Raw genomic sequence first — 22,480 nt, 5'->3', positions numbered from 1 at the left:
GATTACTCTTACACCCAAGAAGCTCCTGCATCAAGATCACTTGTATATTTTTATTTTGACTATATTAAATCTATATAATATTATTGTTGATAAAATTATATTAAAATTGAAAAATACAACAAACAAATAAAACAAAATAACTGAAAAAAATAAATACTTTCAAAAATATAGTTTGAAAATTATATTTTATTTTAATGACAATTTTATGTTAGTTGTTTTAAAGATAACATATTTTGATAACACGTTTCTTATTTTTACATATATAACAATTTAACGAATTTATTTCAAGAAAATCTGCATCATAATTTAATTTCATATAATGGAAATAGTATTTAAAATGTTGTATTTATGCTAATCGTAATTGTTAAATGTTTTGACTATTATTAATGTATGGCCTAATACAGATGTCCAGTTTCTGTTTCTGTTTCTGTACGAGAATAGTCTAACGCATTCTGAAAATAGAACTAAGAAGACTACAAAGCTTTCATTTCCTATGGTACAATCTGAAATTGAAATTATTTATTTTTGTTTATTAAATCTTAATTTAAGGTGAGGATCAATGAATGAAAAAATGATATGATATGCATTAATGATAATTTGAATATACATGTAAATATATTATCTTTAAACAATATTTAACACATTATAATCAAGTAGCCTAAAATATTAAACGTTAATTTTTATTATTATATATAAATCTATGAAAAAATGAAATTATATTATTTTTAAGAAAATCTAACAAAACATATATTACTATAGGCTAACACTTGCACCTCTTTTGGGTGCAAGTGCTAGTATACTTAATCCTAACTTAAGGATGTGTAATTATGAATCATGAATTATGATTATAATGTTCCCTAACTTGTTGCAGGATCTCACAAGAATCAAAAAGGTACTCTAAAACCCTACTTAACCTCCTTGATCTCCCCAACTTGGTAAATATTATGACAAAAGAATATGTTTAGAATAAGGTTGAGCCCTCATATTTTATTTGATAGTAAATCATGACTTCTCTATGATTTCGCACTTTTTTTCTTTTATGGATCTCACTTGTTCTTTTGAGATATTATATGCAAGTCAGGGTCTTCGATTACACTTGCATCAGATGGCTTTCTAATATCATGGTCTTAATTAAAGTTTTGGATGTAGATTAGTGATGGTAATCTCTGCAATTGTTTTTGGCTAGGCTCTGGGTCTTGTCTCTAGCACCAATCAATGAAGTGTATTCATATGAGTTTTGGGCTCTTTGTAATTACTATATTCTCGATCTAAGAATCTCTAGGTCAAGATTCATTAGTGTTGATAGATACTCTCTCTTGATGCAGTATTTCTTCTTCTGCATCCCTTTTTTGTATCAGGCAATGACCGGAGTTTTTCTTTTCTGGTTCTTTTCTCCGAGAGCTTTTTTGAACCAGTTATTATTAATATGAATATAATGTTTTGCCCAAAAAAAACCCTATAATCTAGGGTAAATGTGGGTATTCATAATTTGGGGACATAACAAATGTTGAATACTACGGTCCAATTTATAGTTACTTCATGGTCGGCCAATACTATGAGATTAATGGTGCCCGATTGCATAGTAATAACTTCATGGTCGGGTACCAATTGCATAGTAATATACTCATTTAATACAAATGAGCAGCACATACTGAACCATGAAGTGAAGAAAAGAAGCTTGTGTGGTAGCTGCATTGTGCTCACACTAGATGATATTTGGAAAAGTTTGTGCCAAGCATTATCCACAATGAAATTGAAGTAATGAAGCAGTTATAAGAGAGTAAGCGGTTTCAGTTTGGAAGGAGAGCAACTTCATCAAATGATAAAAACATAGATATTCTTTTCTGATTTAATGGTGCCATTCATAATACGAACCACAATAAAATTCTGACAAGAGAGATTTTAGTCACAAGCTGCAGTGGTGTGAAAGGCTCAAATGAATGGACAAGTCTCAGAAATGTCATGCAAGAGAAAGTTTTTCTTTAGGTGCAAGACTAATTGATGTCATTGGTGGTGAAGAAAAATATTGTTTAACTATAGGCTCAACCAATATAGTCCACATAGGAACTAAATTGTGAAGAAAGGAAATTGAATCTTGTTAATGGCAAAATTTAATTTGTAGAGGCACAAAGTTAAAAAGGTTTTAAAATTTCAAAAGGTGAAACAGTGATATGACATGGCATTCAGGATGCATGAAGAGTTTGAACCAATGCTCTGCAATTGTCAGTTATTATACTGGTCAGGTTCAAAGTGTTAATGTGACGTTTAAATGCGTTGGCAATAGATGTATTGAATCCTAGTTCAATGTGCTTAAGATAAAGGTATTGCAGAAAAACACATATGGAATTGATAAGTTCTGTTGATAAGTAATTGGTGATAGACAGTACAGTTTTGAAGTGGATAAACAGTGCGCATTTTCAGGCTTTCTCATTAGTTTGTTATGCGTGGATATTCTGACATGTAAATAAAATTACTACAGGGAAAGGTTTATATCTGGATGACAATGGCATTATTATAGAGGGTCTGGAAAGGGAATAACGAAGGAATTCACCAATATAGGAAGTTTGCAAAGGAGAACTTTCAGACAAAGATGCAGTCTGATTTTTAATAATAATGTTTTCTTTTTTGCAGATAGCATTTGCAAAATTTGTACAGATCATAATGAAGGAAAATGTTGTAGTGATAATTAAGTTCAAATTTTTGAACTAGATATAGAATGTTCACGGACTCTTTCCAGCAAAAATAGCAAGTTTATCGTTTTCAGAGGAATGAGACAATTATAGTAATTTGACAAAAGAAAGAATTGATTTTAAAGCTCATTCCAATTTAAACAGATCAGGTGAAAGTTATAAATTCCAATATGGCAATTATTGAATAATTGGCCAATATATAAAGGTTTATATTTTCAGTTATGTAGGCTGATTTGTATTGAAATTTGTCAAAAAATAAAAGCAGAATTTTAAATTATAACTCAGTTTTTGGGGTTCTAGGACTTTGGACACACACTGTCCACGCATTTTGCGATCAAGTTTCTGCAGGAGAAGGTGCTAGGTTTTGGGTTTTAGTGAGAAGATTTCTCAACTATAAATGAGATATTCTCTTCATGATGCTTTCTTGCTCAGGTTGATTTAATGCAAGCACAGCTGTGCATATTTCCAGCCATTGTCTCCATGAGTGTTTGTGCATTTCTTTCAAGCAGAGAGGTTGAGGACTTATTCTGTTTGTCTACTCAGTTTTTCTGAGTTGCATATTTCATTATGACTTTCATTCAAGGGATGAATTAAAATGTTTTAAGTGGAATGTGAAGAATTGTGTGTTCAGTTATGGATCTTAAAGAAGAATTGCAGAAGTATTTATTTTTGGGTTTGTCTGTGTAATGCACTGACATGTGTGCCCCCTGAATATGGAGTTGTGGTGTGGTGAAGGAGCATTTGCAATGTCTAATCTGACTCTGTAGCCCAGCTAAGGCACTGATCTGTTTTCCCAAATGTCCAGGCAACCATTGAAGTTAAAGTTAAATCATTTGAATAAGTGTTTTATGTTTTATTTAGACATAGGTGCTACATGTTATCCGGACTAAATGGTAAGATAAAACTAAAAATGTTTCAAGTTTCAGGTTTATCTTACCCATCTAGGTTGCATCTGTGAGAACATATCTGCCACATATTAATGTGAAAAATATTTGTTGTTGCTGAGACAAGGGTTACCACCTAGGTTTGACAGAGCCTGAAGTGCAGGGGAGATAGTTGCAAGCACTCTCTCATTCATTGGCCAACTCTACTCTTGATCTAATCATAACTAACGGGAAATATTTAGGTTTTAATGCATGCAGATTTGGGAACCAACAGAATGGTGATTCTTCTAGGGAGAACACAGAAGACTACCACTAGGAAGAGTCGAGTGAATGGAAGAATTTGATTTAGAAAGTTAAGCAGCTTGTTATAAAATTATAAGTGGGGATCTGCCGGAAAGGGGAAATCGAGAAAGTTTGATTTTGTCCTCTTTAAGAGGTGGTGACTCAGAGTATGTCTGGGGCAGCAATACACTTTCAGGTATTGCATTTTATTTGCAATTGGTATTTTCAAATCAGACAATGAATTGTCCAATTAAGGAAAGGTAGTGGTACTGGTAACTATGGATACCCAAATGTTTTTCCAAAAGAAATTAGGTTATCTTTGCCTAAATATGATTGGCAGAGTTCAGGATCAGCAGATAATCAATTGCAAAAGTTTTGCAATATAATGGATGATGATGAAGTTGGTGATGAATAGGTTATGATAAGTCTTATTGTAAAATCCTTTCAATAGGATGCAAGGGATTGGTTTTTGTATTTACGTGAATGATCTATTTCATCATTGATTGAATTCAAAGCTGCATTTATAGAGCAATTCCGTGAAAGGATAGATGTGATCATATTGCTTAATGGTTTTATGCATATTCAAAAGGAAGAAAGTGAGTTGATCCCAGCAACCTAAGGTTGACGAAGGCAATCAGAAATATCTCAGAACACATGAAACCAAATGAAGCTTCTGTTCAATCATTTATCTTGGTGCATTTTACGAGGAAATGAGCTATCTGATAAGGGATAAAGATCCTGCTCAACTTCACCAGGCCTTTGGGGTGGCAATAGAGTGAATAGACATAAAGCACTTTCAAAAGTTTGGAATATCAAAAGGGTACATTGCTGCAACTATAGGATAATGAAAAGGAATTTGTGCCCGTAAACAAATTGAACCAGATGATGTGTTGTCTGTTTCGGAATCTTAATAATCTTGTATCTCAGAGTATTGTTAGCAATTATCAAGTTGACGGGTGTGAAGAAAGATATGACATGGTGCATGATAATAAAGAGAATTTGATGCACAAGGAATGTACGGTTTGCTATGAAAACAATAAAACTTGTGATCAGCTGTGAAAAAATAGTATGCAGATTAAATCATTGATCATGATGTCAGTATTGACATTTCCGCCTGTACCTTCAAGAATGGTAGTGGTAGTACAGTTAATTGCCTGGCACATTCAGAAGCTTTTCTTTTGCATGATGAAGGTAATGATATTTTTGAAAACCAGATTCGTATATAACAATGTTGAGTGATGAATTTGATGCTGGGTGGAAATGCTTTCTGGTGGATGATTAACCATATAGTGTAGAAATGAAAATTTTTCCTTTGATAATGAATGCATTAATGTGAGTAAACAAGGCTTGGGCATTCGTTCTGGACCTTGGTGCAGTGGTTGATTTTATTGAATGTGGTAATTGTGAACTCTCTGATAATAGCTTGCACCCAAATTAGTAGAGGAAGATAAACATGAATGCAAATATGATAGCCCAACAAAACAACTTGAAGCATTGCCTGTGTATGAACAATTTGTGTTTCAACATCCAAGGTGATTGCCTTCAAGAAATGTTTCTAGAAGATGCGTTACAGACTGTATATGAGTTTTTTGTTTCTTCTGATCTGAAACCTGTGCTTGATTGGCATGATTTGCAGAGAAAGTTTGGGCCAACGATGTATTTTTCAAATTCAATGAAGTTGAAGCAGAGGTAGAATTTGATGATTCACTGGATTATGAAAAGATTGATTATATAAACCTGTGGGATGATTTTTCAGAATTGCAAAACAGCAACTTATGTGGTGATGATATTTTTATAGCATTTTCAGGTTACAAATTGCAGATTTGTAGAGAAAGCAATGAGAGGGATCAGTGCAGTTCTCTAGTGAAAATTTTCTGTATTCATCAGTGAACAGACAGTTCCTGGATATTTTCTAAGTTTGGGTTCAAAGGAGATTACAAAGAATCGGAGAGGCAAGTTTTTGGTTTTCATTTTTGGAGGCCCAGCGCCACAAACTGAAAAATGGAAATCTAGATTTTAATTTCTGCAGTTTGAAATTGGGGGGTTATGATTCGTAAAATTTGGCATTTGCTCAAATGCCTCTAATTTTGAAGACTGCTGTTCAGTGTAGCTATGTAAAATGCATGATGCAGCAATCTACATTTTGGCATGTCCATGGCCTAAGTCACAAGGTTCAAATTCAAATTCAAGTTTGCCAATCATTAAATTCGAATGAAATTCAACAAGGGTAAAAAATCAAAAACAAAAATTGACATTAAATTTAAGATTTATGCATTTATGTATTTTTAAATATTAGTAATATATCCACAAAATTGTCAAAATAGTTTAACATTGCTAAAAATTTGACTAAATAACTCAATATCATTTTAAAATAAAATAATATTATATGAAATGATAATATTATATTAAATATCATAAAATTCGGATGAAGTTCGGAAAGGGTAAAAATTCACTGAAATTCAAATCTCATGGATGAAATTAGACGTATCTTGTGACTTAGTCCATGGCTATCAGTCTATCAGATGGAAGTTTGGAACATCAAATCAACGGAAATTATTGTACTTCTTAAATTTTTGGGTTGTTAAGTTTGTTAAAATTAATTTTGGTAAGTTTATATATATGTATGTGTGTGAGAAGAACCTCCATCCCCTCCAAAACAACAGGACTGAGGAAAATTGTCACTCAGCATCATTCTTTTTAAGTAAGAAGCACATTTTTCTGCCTGAATGCATGCAGCAAGATTTGAAGAAGCCATGGCCAAATCTGATATATCTAAAATCTTCAAAAGTTTGAAACAGAAAGTTTTCACTTCTGTGTGTGTGCGCGCGCACGTGCACATGCATGTGTGTGCGTGCGCGCGCGTGTATTATTTAAGCAGCCCACCCTAAAACTCAAGTGTGTGTTTGTGTGTGTGTATTGTTTAAGCAGCTGACCCTAAAACTCAACAAACAATAATGCTTTTAGTAAAACACATTTTTTTCTGCCTGTGTAGTGTGTACATGCTGCTGGATTTGAGCAAACAGATAACAAATCTGATTTGCCTAAAGTCCTCAAGAGTTTGAAACATGTGATTCAGCTGCTGAGAAGAACCTCCATCCCCTCCAAAACAACAGGACTGAGGAAAATTGTCACTCGGCATCACTTTTTTTAAGTAAGAAGCACATTTTTTCTGCCTTAGTGCATGCAGCAAGATTTGAAGAAGCCATTTCCAAATCTGATATATCTAAAATCTTCAAAAGTTTGAAACAGAAAGTGTTCACCTGCTGAGGAGTAACCTCATTCCCCTCCAAAACAACAGGATGGGAAGATTACTAATCAAAATTGTTGCTAATATTATCAAAATTAAGAAGTTTATTTATCCACTTCAACTTTATAACACAATCATTACCTTTCTAAAAACTATCCTGAAACATGTGTACACGCTAAAAAATTGGCCCTGCTCCATTAAGCCTTTGTGTTACCGTCTAATTACTACAGAAAAATCAGAACTCAACTCATTGACTGTCCAAATTTCCCAAGTTCACAACTTAACAGTGTACATCAGAACGGAAAGTAGAAGCATAACTATTATTTACCTTCTGTGGTCCCTTATAGATACAATCTTGAAGCTGCATGCATGAGCGTTCATCTTTACATGTTACCAGAACTGCACCACCAACATCATCCCCTACATCTTGAAAAGAATTTAAACCCGCTTCAGACACATTCCGCTTCATTCTTTCTTCTTCTATCTCCTCCAAAACTTCCTGTCAATGAAATCTCAAGATATTATATTGGATTTTACTGATACATTGTCAACAGACTTTTATTTTTCAACCAAACCATACAATAAAGTAATGAAACAATGTTCATTTGGAGAATGTATCAATTTGTGATGTCCTAATGTGCCTTTAGCACACAAAGCAAAGCAATAAACAGGTAAGTCCTCCATTGAATAACACAAAATAAGTGCAAGTGTCATTTACTTGAGCCTTTCCACACACAATCAAAACTAAAAACCCTCAAGAAGTCAAGTTCTTTAAAGATATATTCAGGTTTAATAGAACCTTGCTTCATTGCTAAGACTGAAGACGAAGAGCCTTAATTAGTGGGTCATGTTGCACCTTCCAAATGCTGTTCTCTTTCCATAAACACCTTACAGCTCACAAAGATGCACAAATGCATTTTTTTAAATCATTAGAATTATTTACAAAGTTTTATGTTCGGGATATTTTACAAGATCTCTGTTTTCCAATACATAGCTTTGTTTAAAATGTTTTGTCTAGGATTTACCTGTTTGGATTTGTTTGGTCCTAGATTTTCAAAATGGTCAAGTTCTTTCCCTTTCAACCTTCAATTGTAGAGGTGCTTCTTGCACTCCTAATTAGCCATTCTAACCCACTGTACATAAGATCTATTGGCCCACATTTCATTCCACTATACCTATGAATAAATTGTTTTTATATGCGCTCCTTTCTTTCTTTATGTGTACCATCATGTTTATGTTTCAAATCAGTTGCCGGTTCAGATTTGGGTTCAGAGTTGGATTCAAAACTCGTTCAAAAAAAAATTTGGGGTGGGTTCGGATTCATTTTGGTTTTGTCCATACAAAAACATAAATTCTCAAAATATGTGTGCATATACATGCAACAACAAATAAGTCCATACAACACTATGCTAATAGTAAAGGAACATAGCAAAATACACCACCATATCTATGTTTCAGTTCGATAGGAAATTAATTGCATTATTTAATCATACATACAACACAATACACTTGTTTAGTCACATGTACGGAACATATTTTCTTATTGAACTTCTAGAACACTAATTGAAGATAAGAGAGTGTATGGGTTTAAATTTTAAAACAATGAAGCCTTTGATATGATCCAATGAATCCCGAACTTGTTTCTCAAACAGTGGATGCTCATTTCCCCATCACAGATTGTCATTTCTAATTCAGTTTCTTGCCATCTGCTGCTGCTTTCACGCTGGCTGCTGTTTCATTATAAATTTAGATGCATAAAGCAAATTTGTTCATTTCCCAAAGGTTGGCTGTCCCTCTTTCCAATAGATTTTTCTAGCATCAAGATTCAATTATCGATGCACAAAAATATGACCCATGACAACTCTGAAATGCTGAAAGGTTGAGTAAGATGTACAGAAAGATATCCACTTTCACAGAGTTTGTTACCAAATTCTGAAGCAATATAGATACAACCTTAGACAACCAAAAGTTATTATGAAAATCTCTAGGCAAGCTACAAAAAAGGAACTTCATCTCAAAATCAAAGAAAACACAGACACCCAACTTAAGAAATAACAAGTTTAATGTAAAACTGTTTATGATTTACAACGAAAGGAAATATTCTGAGTTTTTACATAGAGAATTGATAGGTAAATGTCTCTTCAAGTTATATCAATGTAATATTCCAGACCCTTAGGACTTGTAGAAAATTCCGAACTCCTCTAATGGCATTTCTACGAACAGTTTATATGCAAACCCAAACATGAAAGTTCTGATATCCCTGTGATACTCTAGCCGGGACTGTTATTAAAACCGATGGTATACTGACCCAAAACAATTTAACACAGATGTCCAAGATAGTTATACCATTGGCGGCCAAGAATGGCAATGCTATTTCATTGATATATATATATATATATATATATATATATATATATATATATATTTCTAATACAGGAACTGGCAGATACAATCAACTGAAATGTGAGCTTAAATAAAATACTTCTTTAGCTACCACAAAATTACAGTAATTATATGCCGGAATGAAATACAATAGAGGGAACCTCGAATGATGTATGCAGACCCGAAATGAGCTGGAACTGCAGTTTGAAATTGATTCTCGCTACTTGAATTGACCCAGCCCGTCAATACCTCTTCAGACCAATGCTCTCTTGCACGCTAACCCCCTGATACCTGCTTACCACAGTGGACGCTGCCTATGTGGATGTCTGCACTGCTGCTGCAGTATAACCTGATACTGCCTTGCAGATTCATGCAAGCATTCCTCCCTTTTACGTTATGAGGGGACTGTCCACTCTGCTATCCAGCCTACTCCAACTCTCACGTGAATCCCTGTTTCTGTCTAGTTGATACCAGGCAGATTGCTGGCATTATATGAGCCACTAACACCTGAAGATATGCTTCCGCAAAATACTCGTACCACTCCCTCAGCTATGGATTTACTGTCTGCCATCCAAACACAAGAATACCAGTACTGAACTGTACGTACCAGTTCCTTGAAATGACTTCAACACCTGTAGTGTCTCTGCCACTGAACTCCCACTTCTCATAAATCTTCAATACATCAATTTGGAGTCACAGTTCTAATGTGCAAATGTGAGATACTAGGTTTGCATCTAGTCTCACTGTTTTCCTTAAGGGGTTTTGTCCTTTGGAAGTATCCAGTCACAATAAGCAACCTTTTAGGGTTTATTTAATAACATATATTCGTTGTAACAATCCGAATGCAAATGCTTTCCTTTATAACTTCGAAATGAGGAGAGGTACGAACAACTTAGCAATGTGGGATAAAAGACTATTTCATCTTTTAGTCACTTAAGTTACTTTTGTCGTAAAGTGACTTTAAATCATAATGTAACTTTATATTTGCACTTTATAATATTAGAGTGACTTTATTATTATAAGTTACTTTATAACTTTACAATAACATTTAAATATTTAAATAGATCACTTAAGTCACTTGAACTTTAATATCTCTTGAAATACTTGTCTAATTGCCATGCCATCTAAAATAGAAATCTCTCCTCATAATTCCCCATGTGACCAAATACACTTTCTAAAAATAGAAAGGGTCCATCTCTATTACTACCGACTTACTATACATAGTAAGTATGGCAAATGAAGTCCAAATGATATCGAACAAAGGCCAAATCCATAAATCCCTGAATGTTGGAGATGAATCAATCCTCAGAAGAACCTCTAACCATCCTCATTAGACTACGAGGATCCAATATTAGACTAATACCTGAAACTCTGATGCTGGCAACAAATGGGGACATTACAATCAACCATCAATTTGTGAAAATATTAGGTTTGCGAACACATCTAATCCAATACATTGATTGCTTTGTTGTTGGAAGAAAGAGAGCGGTCTAAAGATTCAAACATGACATGGTTGTTTTTTCATTGGACTCTACAAGTAATATTAATATAAAAAAAATTAAATAGTGGTACAGAAATACAAGAAGCTATCCCAGCCAGAGATTGCATGGCTGGTTGGCATAGATTTTTCATGGCTGAACAGAAAAGATTGGAACTTCTATGTATCTAACAGTATTGTAAATATTGTAATACAAGGACTGCTTAGCAATGAGCATTGTGTGCAGAGTAAACATACAAAAGGGGCAGTCAGATAAAGGCAGAAAGAATTACTGTTTGCAACAAGTAAACAATTGTTATTAAAGGTTAATGAGCAATTACAAGCCAGTAGTTTACCTGGGATGAGACCAACACCAAAAGCTGTATCATGGAATCCAATCTTCAATATGAGAAATCTAGGTTGCTCCTAATGAAGATCATAGAAATAGTGGTGAATGATAAAGATTTTTCATGGGGCGTCCAGAATTGAGTCATTTGAAAATTTTATTGACAAGATGTGTCTCCAAACCACCCTAGCATACATGCAAGTGGTAGTTGATAAGCAGACGCTCTTAATTATTTGTAAGCAAGAGACCAGCAAAGTTTCTCTTTTTGAGATTGTCCAAGGTTAACTGATGATTTTGTATAAAAGGACAATATACGAAATTCACCTTAAAATAGCACACCTGTACCAAATATGTCTCTAATTAGAGAGGGTAGAAATTTCACCAGACAATCATATGTCTACCTTGACGACAAAGTAAGCTCCATTTCTCATAATGTTACATGCAACCATCAGCATCAAGGACAACCTATTCTTCAAGGAAGTTTGAGGAATTCATTTAACTCTCATTCAAATGAGCAGAAATGTTTATATAAGCATTGCTTTTTATTTCTGGGATCTCACTGAGATAAATGATATTGAACAAATGGAAGATTTTGGAATGTTCAAGCTAGGCCTTCAACTGTTCTGACAATTTCAATTTTAAACTATGATTCTAACCTCTACAGAATACATTTTGCCATTTCCAGGATACCAAGAGACTCGGAGAGGTATCAAGCAACAAGTCTTTCCATCAATATTTATCTAGATAAAGGACCATTTTAGGGTGGCAGTAGAGTAATTTATGTTAAGCACGGTCTGGACGTAATGTCCCTCAATTTTTTATTTTTTTGAAAATATTTGATGATGAAAATGCAAACCATCACGCCTTTTGATCACCCACAAATTGAGATGGGCAAGAGGAGAGCATATGGTGGCCAGTACACTAGCTTCTGGCAGCAAGCTGCACAAATCTAACTGCATGCTGTTTACCATCACAGATAAACTAGTTTCAATACATGCTACAGAAGTAATGGACAAGCATAACACACAAGTAAATGCAACACAATGTGTCGAGAAACCAGATTGTTTATTTCATTAATGTACATCACATTGCAATACTACTCAAACTAGGAACAACATAAGATGATCTGATCTCATATGATATCTTTTCTTGTTCATGACAAGCATACATATATTGCCCGAAGGGTTGCGACTCAACCGTCGCAACATAATGCCTTCAGTAACTAACATTCCTAACAATTAGCTATTCTTGAAATATAATTTACAAACGGACGGAATGAACAGCTGGGAGTATCTAAGCTCGGTAAACTGCTTTGATCCCTGTGCCCATCAGTCATTTCGATGCTTGTGGCAGTAGTAGTATCCTCGACATCTCTCCCCTCGACTTGTCTCTCCCTCCTTCAGGCCTCCCTTGCCTCCATTCGTGGAGTTAAGGCTAGGTTCCCAAGCAAGCTCCTTGTTTCTTCAATGAAATCCTTACTATTTCGTTCGTCAACACAACCAAACTCCTCTCTGTGCCCACTACCTACGGCCTCACCTTCTATCTCTTCCAGTCGTCTTTTGATGATCCTCTAGAATCTTTGCCTTCTCTCGGCTTGTTGTTGCAATAGTACCACTCGACTAGTACTTTCCCACACTTCTAATTCCCTTTTAGTATTCCTATTTGTATTCAATTGGTTTGGCATCAATTTTTTCACTTTTTCATCCACACAAAAGAAACAACACATCATAACACTTAAAGAACACTTTTATTTATATAATATTTTGTCTACAATTCATTTCAATATATGACATAATCATGACATTGTGTTCTCTTTATTCATTTCACCTTCGAGTTCACTTTATCACTCCCCTATGGCGGGCTTTACCTTCCTCTCAACAACGACGTTCCTCTTGCTCTTGATAGAAGTTCTCAAGAATTTGTTAATATTGGTTTTCCTAGTTAATCTCCTCCCTTTGATTTTTAAGTGCCAAAAATGTTTGTGCAAGTAACCGTGGGAGACAACTCATCAGACGATCACCAACAGGGCTAACTCCAAGTACGCTCGAAACAAAACCTTCAAGAAATCCTTCCTATGCAGCTTCTCAACGCACATGTATTTCTACGGATGCCTGAAGTAGTGACACGGAGTCTCTTGCCAACTCTTGTTCACCCTCAAACAACTCGGAGTTCTCATCTTCTTCACTATTGCAGTCATTATCTACTGGTTTTCCATCAGATTCCCTTCAACATTTAATCACTGCTTCTCAGAATCCTTTAAAGGCAATGGCACCAAATGTTTACCATCACGGGTAAACTAGGTTCAATACAAGCTACAGAAGTAATCAAAAAGCATAACGCAGAAGTAAATGCAACACAATGTTTCAGGAAACCAGATTGTTTATTTCGTTAACGTTTCTCTCAAGTACATCACATCGCAGTACAACTCAGACAAGGAACAACATAAGATGATATGATCTCATATGATATCTTTGCTTGTTCATGAAAGGCATACATATATTGCCAAAGGATTGCCACTCAACCATTGCGACAAAACGTCTTCGGTAACTAGCACCTCCTAACACACAATTAGCTATTCCCAAAATATAATTTACCTGACAACACATGCAATCACAAAAACTGAATGATATGGTATCTGGATATGGCAGCTAAGCCATACAGATAACAAACAATTACAATATCAATACAGAATCTAGCCAAAAACTGCTCAGATTATATAATATATCTGATTTTTAAAAATGACAACTTCTAATTCAAAAACCATAGAAAACCCTTCTAAAATGTATTTAACTGAAACTCATAACAATCATGGGAAACAGCAATTACTGAGCTAATATAATCAAAACCCTAAGACGTTCTTCAGACCAAATTCATGCTCGAAATTAAAACCACAGAATAGCAGTAAACCATATAATAAATAACAGCTGTACATCCGCACACAAAGTACAGTAGACCTTAAAATAGAACAAAGAATATACTGCAACTGCTTGTACTTTTATTAGCATCCACAAGGATATGAATCACAGTTATTAAATTCTGCACCTTCCAAACACAAGTACTTCTGACATGAGGATGAGTCAGCATATAAAAATAAGTAAAGCAGTCCACCGCTAGCATAGGATATGTATAGAACCCCACAAACAGAGTCACACCAGTATTTTAACTTTGAACATTGCCATAAGACATGGTACCAGTTCACTGCCCATTTGATTGCTTCAACTATTCTTGATAGTAGTATGGCAAATCATATTACCACTAAATGCTGTGACCAAAGGAATTTATTTGCTACTGATTACTATTAACTGGGCGCTAGAGATATTCTCCAAAAGCTGCAATTTCCACAAAATCCAGCTGCGATCACGTTTTTGAAAAATCATGGTGGCAAAATAGATCAATTCAATATCACAATTTGACTTGCTGTGTAAAATATCTCCTACTTATAAAATAGATGAATTCAGTAGCAACAAAGCAATGGAGCGGCTCCCCTATTGGAATAGTCTAAAATTAATATCTACAAACAAATAAGAACTGGTTGCATCAGACTATGTCAAGAGATTGTTCTGGAATGTTACAGCTCCCTCTGGCGATTCATAAGGAATGTCAAGACCTTCATACAAATCCTTTAGACTTAAGTTAATCTCCTAGCATAGTATTTGTCTTTAGATGAAAACTAGGGACAATAGGATTCAGCGACAAGTTACAACCAAAGTAGCTGCAGCTATATTAGTATTTTGACTATCCAGGCAATTGTAAGTTTTAACTATGTTACTGGTTCTGGTTCAGATCCTAGTTTGGGTTCATGGAATTGACTTGCTAGTCTAGCAAAAAACTTTGGGGGCTTGGATTCATTCATATTAAAAAACCATGTATATTTCTATTTAATAATAAAATAAATTACTAAATATAATAAATATTTATGCAATAATATATAAATATATGTTTTATAATATTATAATATACAAATAATGATTTAAGATAGATATAATAACAATGTTATTATTATAATCAATATAGTATTTTAATATATAACATAAATATAAAAAATCAAGAAAAAATGGCAATTTTTGAAGGCTGATTATTTGAAGCGACAACAGCAGGAGGAAAGAAAGAAGAGTAATTCAGCAGATTCTATTAATTTTGCCAAATTTTGTATAAAATCGAAAAAAAATTATAATTTGGCCTACACTATAGTTAGCATTCTTGATAAATCAAAAGGGCTCTTAATTAGTTTTTAACTTTTTGTAGGTAGTTGTGTAGTACCTCTGATGAATTTATTGTCACATCCCTCCATATTTCTCATATTTTGATGACTTGTTACGTCGATGCCCTAAGCGGTATCTAGTTTTCTTTTAAACAATGTTTTTTAAATTTTAATGGATTGATGCCCTAGATGATTTCTGGTATATACTAACCATGGTTTTGTTTCATTTATGCCCTAGATGGTTTCAGATGCTAGAAACAGTGGTTTTAAATTGAATGATACCCTAGATAGTAACTGCTTTTACTCTTGTTTCATGATGCTCTAGATTCAGATAGCCTGTATAGATGTCATGATGAGCTTCATTTGTATCTAGAATAAATGTACATATGTTTCTAGCATTCTACAAATATTAATGTTATAATGCCTGGAATTCAGACTGACTACTTTTGTTTTGGCAACTGCATGCAGAATCGACTTGGCCTCCGAGGAAAGGGGGGAAAAGATATCACCGAGAAAGAGGGAAGAAATATGGTTGTGATCAATGATGACTAATTTTGCAGAGGACCGATAAGTACTAACTAGAATAGATTAGTGTCACACTTGTTCGCCTATGTCCCTGTTAAGATTTTGAGAAGGGTGTTCACTTATGCCTTCATCCAATTTGGTGATAACCATAGAGTCGTTAGATGGTAGTGCCACCAACATGCACCAAGTCCGGATGTGTTTACCTTGGGACGTTGTTTATGTTTCCTATCGACATTTCCTTGTCAATACTTAAATAACTAATTTTATCAAGTGATGATATAAATATATGTATGTATATGTAGTCATTGTATATATATGCAATTACATGGGTGTAGATAAACAAATTGAATACCTTATGATAGCATTAAAGCCCATTGGGCTGCCTTTCTTGACTTTGGGGGCAGCCTTTCTTGACTTTGACTTTGCTATAGCATATCAAATATATGGCTAGTTGATAGTTGCAGCTCTTTAATATTGTAGTTGTATTATTGGTGAATATGGTTGAATTCCGTAATGTCACCTACCATTTAGTTTTCTATATAATAGATGCCTTCCCTCTCATCTCTTCAAGGCAATTTGGGGCTCTCGCATGTTTCTTTGTTTTATGATCAACAGATCATTAGTTGATTGATTCAGTTGCCTTCATCTGGTATCAGAGCTAGGAAAAATCTCTCTTAAGATTCATTTGCAAAGAAAGTTAGAAGAGGCTAAAGAGTGCAACTCAGCTTTGATTATTATCATTTATTTTTAGTTTGCATGAGTTGTTTGTTGTTGTTGCAGGGAGAATCTTTACAGAGAGAGCAAGCTAAAGATTGGAAGAGATCCAGAAGAGATCCCAGCCAGCCACCTATTGTGGTTTTTGAAATGAAGAAGCCAGCAGTGTGCATCTTTTTTTATTCCTATTGTTATTTTGAAAAGAAGAAGCCAGCAGCGTGCATATTTTTTATTTTCTCAGATTTTGAAAAGAGGGTGTAAGTGAAAGTTTTTATCTAATAGTGCATGAGTGAAACAGAAAAGAAAGAAAAATCATTGATTACTTTTGAAGCGGATTTTTTTCTTAGAAAAAGCTTTCAAATAGTGAAAAAGTGATAACTGATTTTGTAAGAAATAATTATTTTGAAAGTGAGTTTGTTGTAAACTGATAAATCGATATTTTGTAATTAAGTGCATTATCGGTTGTAACTGACACTTTTAAATTTGAAGGGACAAGGAAAGTATTCATTTGCAGATATCTCTCCTAAATACTATGTTGAGCATTTGGTCATTGTGCATGTTTTTATGGCAAATATGGCAGGCAATGTAATATCCAATGTGTTGATTCCCGTCTTTGACGGAGATCATTTTACCTATTGGTGTACTAGAATGCAACACTACTCAAATCTAAAGATTTGTTAGAGATTGTTCAAAATGGCCATGTTAAAATTGCAGATGTAAATGCATTAAATGATCAATAAAAAAGGGAATACAAAGAAAATATAAAGAAAGATAATTAAGCTCTATTATTGATTCAAGGTGCAATCACTCAAGCTATCTTTCCTAGGATAAGTGGCACTATTCATTCCAAGCAAGCATGGCAAATATTAAGCAATGCATATCAAGATGCACAAACAATGAGGAAGAATTTTTAAAATGTAAAAATGACGACTGGTGAATTTGTCAATAAACGTTTGACAAAGGAAGAAGCTCTAGTGGGTCAAATGAAAATACTTCGGGATGATGTGGATGACAAGCATGTCATTGAAAAAAATTTGAGAAGCTTGATTCCAACATTTGAAAATGTGGTCTCTACAATTGAGATATCTAAAGATCTTTCAAGCATGCAAATTGATGAACTAAGTGGGATTTTACTAACAGTTGAAGAAAGATAGAAAAGCAATGAAGAAAGTTCAGAGCACGCATTTTCCTCTAAAGAAAATATAAGAGGAAAAAGAAACATATTCTTCGAGAATCATAACAAAAGTGATGATAACAGTAAAAATGAATACAAAAGTGAATCTAGCAATTTTAGAGGAAGAGGAAACTATTCCAGAGGAATAAGTAGCAACTTCAGAGGAGCTGGAAGAGGAAGAGATAGCAGTAATGAGGGAGATAATAGTAAAAAGAATGTTCAATGTTTTCAATGCAATAAGTTTGGACATTATGCTTCAGAATGTTGGACTAAACTAGGTGAAACAGAAAAAAAAAGTGCTCATAACACTATTGAAGATAAGCAAAATTTGTTCATTTCTTGCTTCAATACAACTGTTCGTGAAAATAATGTGTGCTAGACTCTGGATGTTCTTCACATATGACATCTAATGAGAATCTATTTGTCAATTTGAATCAAAACCATCAAAGTACTATAGTACTAGGAGATAATAATTCTCATGGAAGCAAAGGTAAGGGAACATTGCAGTTACAACAAAATATGGTAAAGTGAAGCGTATCAACGAAACACTATTAGTTCTAGCATTTAAGAAGAATTTGTTGTCTGTTGGACAAATGTTAGAGAAAAATTATCCAGTCACTTTTGATAAGAATGAGTGCATAATAAGAGATAAAACCCAAAGGAATGCAGTTGTTGCAAGAGCAAAACTGACAAGTGATAGGATGTTTCCTATTCATTGCACTAATGGTAACCAAGCACTGAGGACTAGTGAGAAGAATGAAAGTAAAATATGGCATAAAAGATAAGGTCACCTCAGTTTTAGTGGATTGATTTTACTCAAAAGATTAAAAATGGTTGAAGATCTACCATTAATTGAAGACACAAAGAAGTGTGTGAAAAGTGTATTGCTGGCAAACAACATAGGATAAAATTTCCTGTTGGAAAATCCAGCAAGGCAAAACAACATCTTGAGATAACCCATACAGATTTGTGTGTTCCTATGGAAACACCTTATTTGAACAAATCCAAGTATTTTCTAACCTTCATTGATGACTACTCAAGAAAAAATTGGGTATATTGTTTGGTTTCAAAATCAAAAGTATTTGAAAAATTTGTACAATTCAAGAGTTCGGTTCAAAAACAATGTGGTAAGTATATCAAAGTGATAAGGTCAGACAATGGAGGTGAGTACAAATCAAATCAGTTTATTAATTTTTGCAACAAACATTGATTTAAGAGAGAGTTCACTACTTCCTACACTACACAATAAAATGGAGTTGCTCAAAGGAGGAATAGAACAATCGTTGAAATGGCAAGAATTATGTTGAAAGGAAAAAATCTGAATAAAAACTTTTGGGCAGAAGCAGTATACACAACAGTGTATCTTTTAAATAGAAGTCCAACAAAAGCAATTAAAGGAATAACTCCTAAACAAGCATGGTCTGGGATAAGCCACGTGTTGATCACCTCAGATATTTGGGTGTGTTTCTTATGCACACATACCAAAAGAAAAAAGGTCTCAGCTAGATGATAAAGACCTTAAATGCATTTTCATTGGTTATGGAACTGAAAATTAAGCATACAGATTGTATGATCCAATAGGAAAAAAGATTCTGATAAGCAAAGATGTGGTATCAATGAACTGGAAGAATATACCAAAGAAAATAAAACAAAAGGAAAAGAGATAATAATTGATGAGATTGAAGACCAAGAAGCACAAGAAGAGGATGTACCCGAATCATCTAGTACAGGAGAGAAAAGATATTAAAAATATCAAACAAGAACCATCCATCAACTCTTATGTTGGATTCAAATTTTGAAAGAATAACAACAAGGTCAAACACAAAAGTTAATTTTGCATTAATGAGTCAAATCATGGAAAATAAGGAGCCACAAACATTTGAACAAGCTCAAGAAAAAGAAGAGTGGATTGAAGCAATGAACAATGAAATAGACATAATTGAATGGAATGACACATGGGATTTGGTTCAGTTACCTCTTGGTAAGGAAGTTATTGGTACAAGATGGGTATACCAAACTAAGTATAAATGTGATGGAAGCATTGATAAGCATAAGGCTAGATTGATAGCCAAAGAGTATACTCAACAAGAAGGTGTTGATTATACTGAGGCATTTGCAGCTGTAGCAAGAATGGATACTATCAAATTGATTTTGGCATCGGCAGCTCAGCAGAGTTGGATAGTTTATCAAATGGATGTGAAGAGTGTTTTTTTGAATGGATATATTGATGAGGAAGTGTATGTTTCACAACCTCGAGGTTTTGAAGTACGTTCTAAAGAACATTATGTTTGCAGATTAAAGAAGAAGGCCTTGTATGGTCTTAAGCAGGCATCGAGAGCATGGTATTCAAGAATAGACTCATATCTACAACAGAAAGGTTTTTCGTGAAGTCAGTTTAATCCAAATATCTATATCAGACGCTCGGCTAAAGATATTTTATCTTGGTTCTCTATGTTGATGATCTTATCTATACATGGAATAATCCATTTTTATTTGCAGAGTTTAAAACAGCCACAGTTACTGAGATTGAAATGACAAACTTGGGACAAATGCACTACCTTCTTGGTATAGAAGAATGGCAAAACAAAGATGAAATATTTATGTCCCAGAAGAAATATGCTTCAGATATCCTACAAAAAATTATAATGCAAATTTGCAAACCAGTTGCAACATCTATTGAAGTTGGACTTAAGTTGTCTACTTTAGATGTGTCAAATCCAGTGAACCCCACTCTCTATAGACAGTTAATTGGAAGCTTGATCTACTTAACAACTACCCGTCCAGATATCACATATGCAGTGAGTTTGGTCTCTAGGTTCATGTAAGAGCCTTAGGAAACACATTGGAATGCAGCTAAAAGGATTCTCAAATATGTTAAAGGGACACTGAGTTATGGTCTCAAATTTCAGCATTCAGAGGATAGTCAATTGATTGGCTATACAGATTCAGATTGGGCAGGCTCTGCAGAAGATAGGAAGTCTACTTCTGGTTACGCTTTTAGCATTGGTTCTGCAGTATTCTCATGAAAGTCCAAGAAACAACCAACAGTGTCACTTCTTACAGCAGAGGCAGAATACAAAGCTGCAACATCAGCAGCTTGTCAAGCTGTATGGTTGAGAAGACTACTAGAAGACTCTCACCAAATTCAAAATGTACCTACCCTGTTGTATTGTGACAACAAAAGCACTATACAAATGACAAAGAATCCAGTTGTTCATAGTAATTGAGATACAAAACCATTATATCAGAGAATTCGTTCAACAAGGTTTGATTAAGATTGTGTACTACAGTGCAGAAGATTAGGTTGCAGATATCTTCACAAAGGCTCTAGCTCGTGAAAGGTTCCAGAAGCTCAGAGATCTACTTCATGTTCTTCCCAATGATCACTATGGGGGAGAATGACAGCATTAATGCCCATTGGGCTGCCTTTCTTGACTTTGGGGGCAGCCTTTCTTGACTTTGCTATACCATATTAAATATATGGTTGTATGTATTTGCTTTTCTAGTTGATAGTTGCAGCTCTTTAATATTGTAGTTGTATTACTGGTGAACATGGTTGAATTCCATAATGTCACCTACCATTAGTTTTCTATACACACACACACATTTTGCAACTATATTTGCATGTGTATCTACATATCATTACTTAAGTAACTGGATATCTAAACATATTATTTATTCATTATGATAAGTAAGCGTTTAATATCTAAAAACAAAATATATTTTAGCAAATTACAATATCTACTGAGTTGGTTGTTAATGAGACATTTTACTAACCATATGCAGTAAATGGTCGCTTAACATATTCTTGGTCGGTCATTTTATGTCAAGAACTATGGTTTGAATTATTAAATGGAAATTTGAGAGAGGTGTCGGATGAGCTATTTGTTAGTAAACAGGTTTATCCTCTCCAAAAACACCTTCACAAATGACTCTCAAATACCCAAAAGAGAGACAAACTCTGAAACCAACAATAGAGTCACTTGCAATTATCTTGTCAAGTGCTCTTTGAATTTTTTGAAATAGAGGTAAAACTCCCTCCTTTTGATTCAAAACAAATAATTTTCTGATATGCCTTTAACCAGAAGGCAAAGAAGGAACACTAACATTCATTCATCAATATGATATGAATGCGAACCTTAATTTAAATAATTTTGAAAGGAAATCAAATACATAGCACAGAGGCTATCTAATCAATCTCCCCACTTACAGAGAAACAAAAGGGAAATTTTATATTCACTACATGTACTGTGCATAAAACCTCAAGATTCCATGACACATAAGAAACCTTGATAAATGAACAAGGTAATATTCCTAACATGGCTGGAGTAACCACAAGATCATTTCCAACCAAAGAAATGTAATTTCAAACCATAGGATCTAAAATTAAATTTCTCCTTATTCCAAATATATAAACAAAACAACCATAGGATCATTTTATCCTTGCATCATAAACAAGTTTGCAAAATAAAATCCATTTCTCCTTCCCTTCTCTGTTATAAATCCTCAAACTGAAAATGCCTTCCCCTTTGAAAAATGTACAGACATTTCCCAACTC

At 34.2% G+C, this 22,480-nt stretch overlaps 1 protein-coding gene across 3 annotated transcripts in view; it reads right to left on the bottom strand.

Moving 5' to 3' along the window:
* The window catches only part of UVH1 (Restriction endonuclease, type II-like superfamily protein), a 110,617-nt gene that overhangs the window by 49,375 nt on the left and 38,762 nt on the right, over window positions 1–22,480 (bottom strand). For all 3 annotated transcript variants that reach the window (XR_016356814.1, XM_089803881.1, XM_089803882.1), the window contains exon 4: window positions 7,432–7,602. Coding sequence is in view for 2 of the 3 variants with exons in the window: in XM_089803881.1 (XP_089660007.1) it covers window positions 7,432–7,602 (171 nt within the window). In the remaining variant the exon portion in view is untranslated. The remainder of the gene's footprint in view (window positions 1–7,431; window positions 7,603–22,480) is intronic.

The sequence above is a fragment of the Cupressus sempervirens genome, chromosome 10 (genome assembly GCF_028749045.1).
Source record: "Cupressus sempervirens isolate cs-2001-9-10 chromosome 10, ASM2874904v1, whole genome shotgun sequence".
Lineage (NCBI taxonomy): Eukaryota > Viridiplantae > Streptophyta > Pinopsida > Cupressales > Cupressaceae > Cupressus > Cupressus sempervirens.
Note: the sequence above shows the minus strand (reverse complement) of the source record. Positions and strands in the feature narration are given on the sequence as shown.